Source organism: Gavia stellata, chromosome 1 (genome assembly GCF_030936135.1).
Source record: "Gavia stellata isolate bGavSte3 chromosome 1, bGavSte3.hap2, whole genome shotgun sequence".
Lineage (NCBI taxonomy): Eukaryota > Metazoa > Chordata > Aves > Gaviiformes > Gaviidae > Gavia > Gavia stellata.
The window spans coordinates 88,653,764-88,669,627 of NC_082594.1; the positions used below are offsets into that span (position 1 = coordinate 88,653,764).

Genomic DNA, 15,864 nt, shown 5'->3' on the forward strand with positions numbered 1-15,864 from the left:
CTGTCTTAGCATCCAGGATTTCCTGTGATGTCATACATCTTTCATTGTCCTCATTTGTTAAAAATAGTCAGTTAAAAACTTTTTACAGTCAATCAACTTTTAGTTGTTGTCTTCAGAATTGACTTCTACAGGTTTTATTAGTAGTGGAGTCTTGATCTCACAATACTGAAGTTTAGGAAAAATGGGTTAATTGTACTGGTCTAGCTGAAGACTGAAAAACTGTAGATGACACGTTTCAGGATTGATTGACAGCACAGACATTCTGATTATCTTCAGCTTTCACTGACTTCTTTCTCCTTCCTCCCTCTCGCCATGAATTATCAAACTAATGTAGATAGAAATGGAATATTAGAACAGAATTCTGAGACCGGCTGTGTGATGCCATTTTGAATTTCATATATCAGGGTGTTACTATAGTGATGGAGGTAGGGGCATGAAGAACTATACAGGTATTTATTTGTAAAGCTGGTGTTTAAAACAATTTAGAATGTGCTGATATATCAGAAAGACTTCTTGTTGCAGGACCTAAACCAGAAATGGTTGTGTTTCTATGCAAGAATACATAATAAGCTGCTTTAAGCAACATTAAGAATGATTAATTAAAGAATTGCATATTGAATTATTTGCTCTGCCCTTCTTCCTTAGGCGTGGTATTTTTGTTCGGCAAAGTTTGGATTGAATCTGCAAACACCTATGTCAGCTGTTGTGTGACAGTGAAAAACATTGAGAGAACTGTTTATCTACTGCCACGTGAAACAGTAAGTACATCTTTTAAGCATGTCAAACATAAGTACCTTTCATTCTGCTTATGGTAGGTCATGAGTTCTAGTAGTGTGTTTATGGGAACTGTTGAAGCCAGTATTGTCTGATGTAGGTGGTAAAGTTAAGTACAGTATATCCCATGTGAGATGCAGAGTAGAGCGTTGCTGCTTCCCCCCTGACTCCCCCCACCCCCACCCTAACTAACAACTGCAGACAAATTGTTACCTTTAGACTTGCTGCTTAGGAAATAAAGTTGTTTTGAAGTATTATTAGAAAACTTAGTGCTTTTTAAACACTCTGTTTCAAGTAATATTTTTTAAATTTGGGGTTTCTTCGCTGATTGCATTGTAGTTTTCCCTTAAAGAAGACATACATGAGTCATAATAGCAAAGCAAAATTCAACTTATTGGTCAAGTCTGCTGGCATTTTTTGTTAATTTGTAAAATCTGACTTCTGTTTTTGAGGAAATTGACCTATCCACTGGCAAAGACACGGAGACTCCGGTAACTATAATGAGTGTTTTCAAGGAATTTAATGACTGCATTTCACCAAAGTATAAGATCATGAAGTTCAAATCCAAGGTTTGTCTGCAAGCATCCTATTTGTTCATTTTCTGTTGTTCAGGTTCGTAAGGTGGGAAGTTTGTTGAAACACTGTCCAGTGGGCTAGGTTATGCTGAAATGCAAATATATAACTCCTGACGTGTACCTGCCTGGAAAAGCCATCCCAGTGTCTTCCTAAATATCCATACTCCTTTAAGAACAGTAAATCTGCAACATGATTGTTCCACCAGAAGTTTAAACATACTGCTTTTGAAAATACTCATTCATTAGCTTCTCTGAAACTGGGTTGAATGTCAGACTGTCTTGCTTGCTTGCTGAGCTGTTTTTGAGAATACAGAACAGATAGAAGTTCTGATACCTAAAGCCTGGGTATCAGCTCATGGTGTCAGAGTTTAAAAAGAAAGATTGTATTGTCCAGCAGATAGGTCAGTACACTGGGATTAGACTGTCTTTGCATTTGACCAGGTGTCATATTGAACTTTATCTCTTGGCATGTTTCATCCTTCTTACCGGCCTTGCAGATTTACCTTTTTATCCATGCTGTTCAGAGCATGGATTGTCATAGTGCGTTTATACAGGAGGTAACAAGTTGTGAGGAAACTTGAAACTTAAGCTGTTCCGGGCTTACAGTTACTACTACTACTACAGTTACACTACTGTCTTGTAGTGTTATTTTACTGTGTGCTGTTTGCTCAACAAATCCTTAAAAGAACATTGGAAAAGCAAAATGTTGCTATGGTGGAAAATTTGCACATACAGTAATATAATACTTGTCATAACTCTGCAGGAAAAGAGCTGATACCAGTGATAGTGTTGCAGATTTGGACTGAATTAGTTTGCTAGTCTTGAGAAAGCTTTCTTGTTCATTTACATAGAGCAGTTGTCTTTTTTTGGTGGGGGGAGGTGGCTAACATGCAAGTTAGAGGAAAAGATTTGTTCAGAGTGAAGTGCTCAGAAACCTTTCTGTTTCTTGAAGTACGATGTTGTTAATCTGGCAAAGCTGGCTTTCATTGTAATTACTGGGTGGTGTGGAATTAGTTGTAACTTCTCCCAGGCTGGCAATCTTGTGACGTCGTAGGATTTGTTCCTGAATAGTTGATAAGAAATGGGATGGCAAGTAAATATGCAGGAAGAATGGAATTTAACGATATGTAAATGAGGGAAAATAAAAACAAGTTCATACGGTAATTCAGGTTGGAAAGACCCTCAGGAGGTCGTCTAATCCAAAGCTAGAGTGCTTCAGAAAGTTTAAGTTGTAAAGTGAAAATGTGAGCAGTGTTTCTCAAATGGCAAATTCATGCAAGAAAAGATGTCTTTTCATCAACAGGTAGCATTATTTACATCATTCAGGGCAAATGCAGGCTTCATTAGAACTTTGCAAAACTTTATTGTTATTGTTTCGTTCTACCTTATTTTCTCTCTCAAAACTCTGGTGCAAATTTAGTTTTTTCAGTTTTATCAGTGTTATTTCTCTCGTATGTTTGATTATAACTTAGTCGTTTGCATGAGGGTTGGAAAGGAATGAATTTAACAATAGGTAAAAACCAAGTTTGTAATAGCTTTGTTCAAAGACCCTTTCAGGAATGATGTAGGAAACTCAGGGCAAATCAATTCTTCATTAAAAAAGAGGATACAAACACTGGTACTCCTGAAATGGAAGGAGGAAGAAAGGCCTTTGAAAAGACACAGGTCTGCTAACAGAATCTTAGGAAACCTCCACCTGCTCCATGATACTAAGGAAGAATAGTGTGGGTGAGGTAATGGAGTAATATAGTTTAACCTTCAAAGATGGCTTTTTGAAATCGAGGTAAACCATATGCAGGAAGTATTTGAACTGTTATTTGTGATGTTAATTCAAAGCTTATCAATATTTTACTGAGTTTACACAGAGCTTGAGATGAAAGACCCAACCGTGTTGTCCAGATACATGACTACAGTGCATCTGGGGTCCTTGGGCATAACACAGGAGTCATCCCTAGCAGGAATGGGGAAGTAGTAGCACTAAGTCACTGTTAAGAGCCTACCTAGAATATTGTAACACTTGATCAACCTGATGAGAAAAGATGAATCTGAGCGACAACAGGTACAAAAGATGGCAATTAGGAGGATGAGACAAAAAGAGAATCAGTTATACCAGAGATAACTATGAAAGTGCTTTTATTTTTATTAGCCTGGTAAAGTGAAGAATAATGATAAGACCTTTTTGCTCTCTAAAAACATTAAAGGGGAATGAACAGCAAGAAAGCGATTTAAAGGAGAGTTTTAGCAAAAGAACAAATTTATAAATTTTACTTAATGAATAAATTAGGCAGGATAGTTAGGGATGCAGAGAAGCTTTGAAATAACCTACCAGAAGTGTTTCTAAACAGTAAGAATTCAAATTCTGTTTGAATTCATTAAAGTCTTCAGTAAACTGAGTTTTACAAACATGGTAAAAGGCTATCCAGCTTTATTTTTCTGGCATAATTTTCTTCTGATTTTAATAGTCACAGCCTTCTGGAAGGGTTTAATGAGAACTGGATCTAGCAGGAAGGTATGGCTATTAGCGTGGGGGATAAGAGAAAAGATAGGATTGGAGAGCAGGGCTGTTGGTGGGGCCTTTGTAGGACTGCGCAATGAAAGTATTCCAGTAACTCAGGTATTCCAGCTTAACATGAAGTTTACTGTGAACGAGGCAGGGTACTACAAAGCAAATCTGGCTAGGCTTATATCTCTGCAGCAGAGGGTCCTGTTGCTGCCTGCGAGGTAATTACGGAAGTAGTGGGGTTGTTCCATTACTGTGCCCTCCTTTTCTTTTGTTCCTCCCTGAGAGACCTCAATTTGCCTTGTTATATACCTTATTAATCTGTTTTTCGTAAGGAGTCATCATCTGTATTTTCATTGCAGTCATACCACCAGAGATGTTGTGTTGTTATACAGCCTTTTCATCTGTGTTTCAATAGGGGTGTGCAGGGCTCTCAAATTGAAATGGTGGTTGCACTCAGCTGAGTGAATGCTCCAAAAAAGTGATCTTCACACGGTTGTGACTGTATGTAGTTAGGAGCTAATGTGCTTTAGAAGACCTCCCCTGTTCTGTGATGTGCAGCCAGTGCTCCACTGCTGTGTTGTTAAGGATTGGTGTTTTGAAAGATTTTGGAAAGGCTAATGGCAATATTGCTCAGGTGAGCAGAGCACTTGTGTGCAACATACTCAGAGTAACATGTAGCAGTTCTGTCTCAGTTTTGGCATAGTACTGTGAAACTGTGAAACTCTTATTCTTCCAGCATTAGCTGGAAATCAGAAGCACCTAAAGTTCTTTTATTCGGAATACCCAGTTTTGTAATGATGTGCAGAGCGCCAGTATTTATACACTGAGACAAGTTGTTATCTGTATGTGTGCACGTGTGCATCTTGGCCTTGCCAGCACCAAACTTTGTCCCTGCGAACAGATATACTTAAGCCGTATCACTTCCTCCTGCACCTGCTGCTAATTGTAGCTTCAATGGGTTGCACTACTGCCAAGTTAGCAAGTCTTCACAAATCAATTTGAAAGCAGCCTTACTCCACTTAGGGACTTAGCAGCTAATCACTGCTGCTCATTTCTGCTCTCTGAAGGGCCACTTGAAGGGCAGATTACTCTGCAGCAAAGTATTCATTCACTGCAGCTATGACCAGAGGCTTGTGTAATTGAGCTGAGAGCTCTGTGGAATAACGCAGATGAATCACTGCAGCATACTATTTTTACACTATGTGCAGCTTGTGTTTGCAACAAGAACTTGTTTGAAGCCTGAGAGGTTTTTTTTTTTTTAAATTAAAAAAAAAAAGTGGTGGGAGCACCAGTAATAAGTGCTAAAAGCAATGCATTGCCATCTGTTATGTTACAGCTATGATGTGCTGCTCATGTGAGGTGCTGCTTTGGCTCAGCAGTTCAGAGCTACATTTGCATGCTAATTTTTAATGCTGTTCTGGCTTCATAGTGGTGCTGTCGTACCAAGTTACATTACTCTTTTCTGCTTCCATGTACCTGTTGATGCCATAGTTGTTTCTGGATTTGCCTTCTTCCTATTTATAGCAGAGGGCCCTGCCCTACCCAGGCTTTGCAGCCTTAAACCCCAGTAGTACTGCTGTGTTATGAGAAGGAGCAAAAAACTGCTCACTGTATTGCTCTGAGGGAGCTATTGCTGATGCTGTTCATTTAAGCAAAAAAAATCCAAACCAACCCTAAAACCAAATAACTTTGAGTTTACCTAACTGTGCATGTATTTAATTGCTCTATAAAATTTTATTCCAGTTTATGGTGACTTTGTTTTTTCTTACTAAACTTACTCTAGTGGTATGTTAACGCTGACTCTATGTATAATGTGCTGAACTTAATGCACTGTCCAGTGAAAATACGATTTTTAATTTAAGGGCCCTCTAGGAATTCTTGTAGTAAGAGTAAAAATGTTCTAGCATAGTTAATGGCATAACATAATAACAATAATATATAACAGTGGTGCAGATGGTTTGTGAAGTATTACAGGGCAGAGCATACATATTACAGAGTAGAGCATAGCATTTCAGCAGGTACCATAGCATTGTTGCACAGGATAGTGTAATTATTTGGAAAATGAAGGTGGTTATTCTTAGAAACTGAGAAGCTGTGCATGTTGTGGAAAATCATTACTGTTCTTGAAGAAAGCGGAAGTGATCCTTAACTTGCCTGAAAGTTGTACTGAACTTGAGACTGCTTTAACTATCTTTGTTAGAGATGCATAAACAATTTGACTACTTTCTAGTAAAACCCAAGTTGCTCAAAATGAAAAATACAATACTGTCATAGAAAAGATTCTGTTCTAAGCATGTAGTAAAGTAAACAGCTGGCAGGTGGTTGGGTAATCAGGTCTCTTGGATGCCTCTCTGAAGTGCCAGTACGCTAAAGTACATGGTATAAAAGGAGGAACTGTGTGTGGTTACAGGACTATGATCTCGTTGCGATCATAGAGACATAGTGGGATAGGATGTGGTTAAGAAGGACAGGCTGGGATGGTGAGGAGGGGGAGTCCGTTTTATGTGATAGCAGTGGGAATGCGTGGAGCTCTGCCTAAGGATGGGCAAACAGCCAGGCAAGAGCTTACAGGTCGGGATTAGAGGGCAGACTAATTGGAGTGACATCATGGTAGAAAAAGGAAAGCCAAAGCCCACCTGGAGTTGAATCTGGCGAGGGAGGCAAAGAGCGGTAGGAAAGGCTTCTATAGGTGTAGGAGAGCTAGGGGAAAATGTGGGCCTGCTGCTGAAAGGGACAGGGGATGTGGTGACAAAGGGCATGGAAAAGGCCAAGCTTCTCAATGCCTTCTTCACCTTGGTCTTTACTGCTAAGTCCAGACTTCAGCAATCCCTGACCACAAGAGACCAGAAGGAAAGCCTGAAGCAAGGAAGACTTGCCCTTGGTGGACGGAGATCAGGTTAGGGAACACTTAAACAAACTGGGCAGTCACAGGACCTGATGGGATGCACCCATGAGTGTGGAGGGAGCTGGCCAATGTCATTGCAAGGCCACTCTTGATTATCTTTAAAAGATCATGTTGATCAGAGGAGGTTCCTGAGGACTGCTGTCCTCAAGATGGGCAAGGAGGAGAAAATTCCAGGGAACTAGAGGCTGGTCAGCCTCACCTCAAGCCCTGGGAAAAGCTGATGGAGCAACTAATTGTGAAAACAACCGTCTTCCAGACACACAAAGCTCAAGAAGGTGCTTGGGAGTGCTCGACGTAGATTTACAAAGGGGAAATCATGCTTTACCAAGCTGGTAGCTTTCTATGAAGAAATGCCTGGCTTGGTGGACAAGGGGAGAGCAGTGTCTGTTGTTATCTGGACTTTAGTAAGAGTTTCAACACTGTCTCTCGTAACATCCTCAAAGACAAACTGATGAAGTATGGGCTAGGTAAGCGGACAGCGAGGTGGGTCGAAAACCGGCCGCACCGCACCCTTGGCTCCAAGGGTTATGATCAGCAGCACGATGTCCAGCTGGAGGCCAGTCCCCAGGGGTCGATACTGAGTTCAGTCCTGTTTAGTGTCCGTTAATGACCTGGCTAATGGCGCAGAGTGTACCTTCAGCAAGTCTGCAGACGATACAAAACAGGGAGGAGTGGCCGATATACCAGATGGGTGTGCTGCTGTTCAGAGGGTCCTCGACAGGCTGGAGATGTCTCATGACCTACAGGAATCTCATCCCATTCAACAAAGGGAAATAACAAGTCCTGCACCAGGGGAGGAATAACCCCACGGACTCTGGGACTGACCGGCTGGAAAGCAGCTTTGCAGAGAAAGACCCGGTCATCGTAGTAGACACTAAGATGACCATAAGCCAACAATGTACCCTTGCGGCAAAGGCGGCCATGGACACCCTGGGCTGCATGAGGCAGAGCATTGCCAGCAGATCTCAGGGAGGTGGTCCTTTGCCCGTTACGCAGCCCTGGTGAGACGCATGTGGAGTGCTGCGTTCAGCTGAGCTCCCCGGTATGAGAAAGACGTGCACATACTGGAGCAAGTCCAGCACAGGAGCACAAAGACAATTACAGGGCCTGGAGCATCTGTCATGTGAGGAGAGGCTGGGAGACCTGGGACTGCTCAGGCTGGAGAAGAGAAGGCTCGGGGCAGGGAGATCTTATCATTGTGTATAAATGTGATGAGCAGGAGTAAAGACAGCTGTGGCATTGGTGCCCAGTGGAGGACAAGAGCAATAGGTACCATTTGAAACACATGGAATTTATCAGAACGTAAAACACTTTTCTTACTGTAAGGGAGGTCAGGCACTGGCTCAGGTTGCCCGTAGAGGCTGTGGAGTCTGCATCCTTGGGGGTATTCAAAACCTGTCTGGAGAGAGCCCTGAGCAACCCACTCTGGTTGACCCAGCTCTGAGCAGGCGGTTGGACTGGATGATCTCTGGAGATGCCTTTCTATCTCAGGCGTTTTGTGATTTTTGTGGTGGTCTGCAATCACCATTTCTCAAGAGTATGTGTTAAGTCTGTGAATTTACAGAACGTTTCTGAGTTTCCTTAGTTATTAAGCTTGTGTGTTTTCTGTTTTGTAACGGTTAGTATACTTGTAAGTCGGTTCTGTAGAAACTTCATGCTAAGAAAACCTGAAGATATTTAATACAGGTACTAAAACAGTCTTAATATCTTTAGATGGTTATAATGAGTTGCGGAAGTGGTAATGTGTGATCAGACCTATGATATTTGAGATGTACATTTTGGCTGGCCTTTGTTTCATTAACTTTCTTATTGGACAGAATGAATTTTCAATTGGGAGATACTGAAAAAAATATCTTTGTTTTATATAGAAAGTGGAAAAATATTATGCTTTTGAGATCCCAGATGTTCCAGCAAAATCCGAGTACTTAGAAGTTAAATATTCGGTGAGTATAATTAATCTGATGAAAGACCATAACCTGCTTTCTTATCTAATTAAGAATTTTATGGTTTTACTTAAAAATTAAAAATGGCAGGATTTGATCTTTAGTAGTTAGTGGCTGTATCTCTGTTGCAGTGTCTAGTTAGTTGCTCATTGTCTTGTAATTAAAAAAAAAGGTGGTTAATGTCTAAGCTTGTGGCTTTTTTTTGTATGTTGTTTGTCCCTAACAAAATTGTTCATTAGCAGGTAACCTATAATGTGTTGGTTTGTTAGTGTTAGCTTTATTTGTATAAATAAAGTGTGAGGGGAAAAATACTTCTTAGAAATACTGCATTTCTCCCACCTTTTCCCCAATTATAATTTACTTACTGATTTACAACAATTTATATTCCCAATTACCCTGCTTTATTTTTTATCGCCTTGCCACTGAATCAACTAGTCAGCCAAACAACTCTTTAGCTGTGCTGGATCAGGGCCTGAAGTACTGTAAGATGTTTTAAATTACTTACTACCCTTAAATGTTTTGTTGAATCTACGTCTAGAATATAGCTGATATCTGTGCTTATATGGCTTTTGCAAATAGCAGCTGGGTGAGAAAGACTTTTTGAAGAGCTGTAAAATTGAGCAGCAAAGATGTAAAAAATTTCCAATGAGAACATCAGTAGCTATTCTTAATTAGCAAAAATACTTGATTTGGTTTAAAATGTAAGAGACTCAGCAGTTTTGAACTGATTTGGTCAGTTGCTGAGATAATGCCTTTTTAAACCATGTTTTTATACTAGTTTTAGGTGCAAAAGCAGCATCCCATAGAGATTTGCTAGCTATCTCAAATTTTTCTTTAGCTGTGCAGAAACACTTAATCCAGTCTTTATATGACAGACAAGATTAAAGCCGTAACTATCTAATTAAGTTTACAACACAAGCAGTTTCTGTATTAAAAGGGTCATTGAACATTGTTGTTGTCTTGGCTGATGATAATATTTCTCTCTTACATCCAGTATGGATGAAGAACTTTTGCTTCAGTGCATTTTTACATTACTGTCCTGATTTTGTTATGCACCTATTTAAGTCGAGTCAACAGTGTAATTTCTTCATTTACTGTAAGACATTATGGGTTAAGGCTTTGCTTGTGGGAAATTACAGTGATTTCAGGCAGTGTGTAGTTTTGTTAAGGTGCTATCTGAATATAGTGTGTCAACCTTGAAGACTTCTGTGGGGTGAAATGACTCACTGCTTTCTACATTACTTGTTAGGCTGAATGCCCTCGGCTTCCCCAAGATTTGAAAGGACGAACATTTTCACATGTATTTGGAACTAACACTTCTAGCCTGGAACTTCTCTTGATGAGTAGGAAGATCAAAGGACCATGCTGGCTGGAAATAAAAAATCCACGTATGGTGGTTTGCATGTGAAATATTTGGTTGCTGGAAAACACACATAATTATGGATTATGTGTGGGGGAGGAGGGGAAATTTAAATTGTACTGATAAATTATAATTTTGTAAATTAACTTTGAAATTTATCTGTGTAATTTTCATTATCTAGTACAAATTGTAACTTACTCTTCCTTTTTTGAGTGAGAGCTCTATCCATATAAAGTTGCACACTGTACAGATGAGATTATGACTTTGAATGGCAGTGAGAGGGAACTATGCAGCGCCTAGCAGCTACTCTTTGGCATATACCCTGAAGCCATGTATACTGAGCTGAAGTTAGTTTCCTAAAAACGTATTCCTCCTTCTTTTGATAACTTAAGATTCGTGTTTTTTTCTGCAAATGTATCTTTTTAAGAACTGCTGCTAGGTGGCTTTTTTTGTTTGTGTAGTAGGGCTTTTTTTCTGTCACTTAGAAAAGTTTGTGATGTGGAGCTTTTTTAGTTTGAAATCCTTTCCACTTTGAGTGGCATGCACCACTTAGGGGTTGTTACGCTGCCTTATTTTGAATGCGGGGCTCTAACAAAGCCAATGTGTGCTGCGTATTCCCAAGAGTGTAGGGAAGTTGATCATACTGGACAAAAGCTACATCTGTTCGCGCGATCTCTGTGGGGCATTTTGAATGTAGAATTGACAGTATGAACACTGACATCAGGAGCACCTCACTTCACATCTTCAGCACCTCACTCAGTCACTGACAAAGCTGATACCAGTAAGGATTTTGAGCTGGAATAGACAAGACTAATCCATGACTGCCAAAAGATTGATTAGCTCCAATGGGTTTTCCACCAGACATTGGCAAGCATCAGTGTACTTTCTGGCACTGATTTTAAAGGCCTAAGAGTGGTTTTTCATCTGCACTTTTTGCCCAAGAATTGACCTTGTATTTCTTTGGCAGTTTTTTTCTTCACCTGAGAAGAGTCCAGAGCTGTTTCGTTCCTCGTATCCAGTATGACAAATGATAACCAACAGTTCAGGCAGTATTCAATTTTACCTAATGATCATGTGCATTATCTCCCCTTAGAACAACCTTGCCTGAGCTCAGATACTGATTCCATGACAGAGTTAAATGATAATCTAAGGGAGCTCTTTTTTCCGCACTCCCACATCTCGATTACAGCCTTCAGGTTCCAGAGAGAGTCCATATCTTTATATCAGAATCACTCATTTAGAAACCGTGGCGTGCCTGCTCTGTTGAAAACTGTCTGTTAAGCCGGATAGTTATATTTATGTGAATTTCTGTAGTTGTTGCACTGGATTTTGTGCCCCAAAGCTGGGTTGTTGGGTTTTTGTTTGGTTGGTTTTTTTGGTTGGGGTTTTTTTGTTTGGTTGGGGGAGGGTGTCTAGTTTATCAGAAGGTTCTTGCTTTCTTGTGTAGCTTCCCTTCCACACTGCCCATAGAGGGTCTTAGGGATAAGAAGTATTCCTGGAAAGTTTAAAATAAGCAAGTCTCAAACCGTTTGATCAGACTTCTACAACTTCTTAAAAAGCTGTCATCGCTATTCATAATGAAGCTGTCTTTGCAGTTGGAGTATCAGTGCTAGAGAGCATCAGAGCTTTTCTAGAGCAGCAGTCTCCAAACTTGTAAGATTGCACACCCCTGTACCCCCAATATATATAAAATAATTTATAAATTATATACATGTATGACTGTACTAATATATTATGTACATTGTAAAATAAACACAAAAATAGAAATTAAAAATTATGAGGTATGTGGAAAAAAAAACACTTTCTTCCCACACCCCAGTGGACTGTCTTGTGCACTCCCTGGGGCACATGCACCCCATTTTGGAAACCACTGCTCTTTAGAGTGCTAGTTGAAGCTCTGGATGTTAAGATATTGGAGATCAAAGGAAAAAAAGTGTTAAGCAATTGATTGCCTGTCTTCCTTTGGAGACATCATCAGTGATTTATAAATGAAGATATTTTAGTCAGTTACCTGTTTGCATTTAGAACAAGGATAATGAGAGAAGGTAAAATATGTGGGTTTCCAGAGAGAGGTCAAATAATTTTGCAGGGAGTAAGATAATTAGGTCTACTGACAGCTGTCTTCAAAAGGTTAATCCATTGGAAATGTAACCTCTGCTTGCTTCTTACTGCATGTAGTGAGTTACCTCATCAGCATCTTCTGTGAATGATCACTTTTTTTTTTTAAAGCAAGTGAAGAATTACAGACCAAAAATTCTCAAATGATAATGGGTGGTGAACATGTCTTTTTTTCTCCGTCTGTATAATTTTTTAGTTCTTGTACACTTTATGTCTAAATAGCTTTCTGTGGCCTCCCTTATATTTTAGGATAGCTTATACTGCCAGTGAAGGAGGAACTCTCTTATGACATCCCCCATCTCCTTATTTCCATAAACATGTTTCTGAAGGGCTGTATCTAAAATGAATTAAATATCTGGTGAATTTCAGTCAGTCATATGTTCTTGTTCTCATTCGATCAAAATTCTTTTGATTAGCACTCTGGCTGCCTTTTCGGTAGCATTTGAGAAATTTCTGAGTATTCTTTCATTTCACTTGTATTAATTTAATTTTTATGAAGCCTTCTCCCTTTGGACTGACTACAAGATTAGATGCTAAGAGGTGGTATATTAATTTAGGTGGAGTTATACTCACTTGGCTTATACCTTTCTCTGACTCTGTATAAAGCTGCCTGAAGTATTTTTTTGCATTGCATATCTTCCTGGCCTTGATACAAATCTTCCCTCTCTTCTTCAGTGTTAAAGAGCCCCTGGTGTGGCTAGGCTTCTGACTGGGGAATCAGGGCCCAGGGAGTTACCAAAAATTGGGCAGGTTTAGTCTGGGTCTTGGACTATCCCACAAGGGCAAAACGTTAAAAGGACATGCTCTGTGCAACCGTGCCATTAGAGAAGTCTTACTTATGGTTCCCAGAAGAATGAGGGTGGTTTGTGTTGTTTCCTCAGAGCCTTCAAATCAGTCAGTCAGCTGGTGTAAGGTGGAGGCTGTGGCCATGAAGCCTGGCTTGGTGAATGTGGTTAAAGATCTTTCTCCTCCTCCTCCTCTCGTGGTCATGTCCCTCAGCATGAAGACCACTCAGAACCCAAAGACTCACCAGAATGAGGTAAGTAATCTCTCATTTTGGTTTGGTTTTGTTCTTTGGCATATACTAAAAATTTTCTAAGGCTTGGAAGAACTTCACCTGATAAAACATGTCTAAATATATTTACTGTTGAATAAACTTTCTGTGCTGCGGGCTTTTCAAAGAAATTTTTCCTGGGGTCCCACCAGCATGAGAACTGTGAATTCAAGGGGTCTGTTTGGTGAGAATATTTACTGTGATAGCGGATCCTATGTATTTTTTCAAGCCTTCTATTTTGTCTGTTGTGCATAGTAGTTATAAATGGAACTGTCCCAGAACAGCTGTTAATGGATTTTTTTTTTTTTTTTTTTTGGTAGAGCTAATCATAGGTTCTAGGTAAAATGACCGGGTTTTTCTGCTGATAAAACTCAAACTCTTGTTCTATTTCAAAATGGTCTAAATCTTATAGCACCTACTATTCTGCTGTGAGATCTTTCCTTTTCTCAGGAAGGAGGAGAGATGTAGGTGGTCACTCTCAGTTGTGGACTGCAGACCACAACGTGTAGTTAGGCACGTTTATCTGTTTTTAACATAAGCCTCCATAGCTTAGGAAGAGATTTAGCCAGAAACAGCTATCCTATCCTATTAGTGAATACTAAATGAATGGAAGGAAAATTAGGCTGACAAATTTTTCAAGCAGAACTAGTCAGCTTGGTGAAGTTAAAATTTTTTTGGGGCAGCGTGGAAAATTCCTCGTTTCTAGCCAATGTAATGAGGCATACCAGGTACCAATAGGACTCTGCTTGCCAAGATGTTTCTAAAGCCTGTTTGCTTTGTCTTCTGTTGGGTTTTCCTGAACAGTATCTGGGGAGCCAGGACGTCCTGCCAGCAGAGCAAGCAGAAGCATTAGTAAAGCAATAGTTTCTAAATGCTAAAACGTGTTGACTTCTTGGCAGTCTTGACTGCTTGCGCACAGGCAGCCCTTCCAGAGGCAAGGCTTCTGCATGTCCTGCCTGGCTCACATCCCCCCTGCACTTCATAGGGAATCCTTTCAATTGTGGGGTCTGTTCAGATTCAGAACAAAATTTGATAAAAGCAGAGTTTTCCAAAATGTTTTTTTTTTTCCTCTAGAATTTCTAAGATAACCCCTTAGGAGTAAGTCCTGCTTTATTTTACTTGAGATCAATTGATAACTTCTCTTCTTTTTAACTATTTCTAGTTGGAATTAATTTTAAAAAGATCTTTTGTAGAAAGAAGAGAAAAGAGGTGAGGAAACTTTAAAAAAAGGGAGGGAAGAAATGGTTATCAATAGTAATCATGTTTATGAAGTTGTGTGTTCTGTATCTCCTTGGTATAGATTGTGGCTGTTGCAGCTCTGATTCATCAGAAATTTCCTTTGGATAAGGCTGCACCTCAGCCTCCTTTTCAGACACACTTCTGTGGTACGTACTTGGAACAGTTTATAAGTAGAAAAATAATTCCTTCGAAGTTTTTCTTTTGTTGTTGTGTTTTTTGGGGCTCGTTGTTTTTCTGGGTTTTTTTGTTTGGTTGGTTTTTAGTTTGGTTTTTTTTTACTTCATTCTGTCACTCCAGCAATGATGGCTTGGAATAGATAAGTGACAAAGTTTCAACTCCCAGGCAGGCTTTTCTCCTATTTTTAACTTCACTGGTTACTGACTTTTTATTGAAGCCTTTTATTGAAAAAAATCTTAGTTTGAGATGATGCGAAGTAACCCTGTTCTATAGTTTCCTATCATTTTTATTGGTTTTACTTCATGTGTTTTCTTGGATTACTTTCTTCACCCATTAATTTAGACCATTTATTTACCGTTACTTAGTTATTTTTCAGTTCTTCTGAATAGAATTAAAAAAAATAAACATGTCACATTTATTTATAAACAAGTTTTCTCAGGAAAAAAAATCTCTCGCAGCAGTGTCATTATAGTAAGGTCCGCTAAACCTTGAGATTCACACCTCAGTTGGAAGTGATAAAGAGTGTTCAATGCTTGTGAGAGGAAGTTCTTTGGAAGCTGTGGACCATAGTTTTAATCTCCAATGATAACCTCAAATATGACTGATAAAAATTGTTTAATACTTTACTAATTACTCGGTTATCTTAAAGATAAGTATTCACGTAAGGCTAGCTTTTTAGATTTAGAGGTTAGTTTTCCTTAATTCTCTTTGTTGTGGATGGATGCTTAAGGAGAGGGTACAATTAAGAACATGTATGTAAGAACAAATATAATTTCTTTTGCAGTTGTTTCCAAACCGAATGATTGCATTTTTCCTTATGACTTCAAAGAAGCTATTAAAAAGAAGGTAACTTCATTTTGTTAGCCTTCTGATTGCAGTACCTTTTTAAAATATGAACTTCGTATTGCTTTGGCTAAGTTGTGTAAGAGAAATACTCAAAGGAACGGCATGATTATTTTATTAGTTTTCCACTCTACAAACCTAAATCCAGGTATTTATTCTGTGTTGCTTGTAAAATCAGAGGTGTGTGCTCTGTGTGATTCAGTACTGCAGCTAGTTGTGCTCATAAAATAGACGGAGTGTTAGATAAGAGAGTTGGAAAGGTTTAGCAAAGAGGCTAAAACTGTGATTCATTTTCATTGTACCTGGCTGTGTACTCACGGTAAACTGGGAGAATTTGTTTCTTCTGTGAAGGATGCACATGGAGCATTTTCCT

The 15,864-nt window shown here is 39.4% G+C and overlaps 1 protein-coding gene across 1 annotated transcript in view; it reads left to right on the plus strand.

The window, feature by feature from the left end:
* POLA1 (DNA polymerase alpha 1, catalytic subunit) overlaps positions 1-15,864 on the plus strand; it is a 205,252-nt gene that overhangs the window by 12,318 nt on the left and 177,070 nt on the right. Inside the window, exons 11-17 of the mRNA XM_059815506.1 lie at positions 646-758; positions 1,227-1,343; positions 8,626-8,700; positions 9,950-10,088; positions 13,060-13,217; positions 14,533-14,617; positions 15,433-15,494. Coding sequence (XP_059671489.1) covers positions 646-758; positions 1,227-1,343; positions 8,626-8,700; positions 9,950-10,088; positions 13,060-13,217; positions 14,533-14,617; positions 15,433-15,494 — 749 coding nt within the window. The remainder of the gene's footprint in view (positions 1-645; positions 759-1,226; positions 1,344-8,625; positions 8,701-9,949; positions 10,089-13,059; positions 13,218-14,532; positions 14,618-15,432; positions 15,495-15,864) is intronic.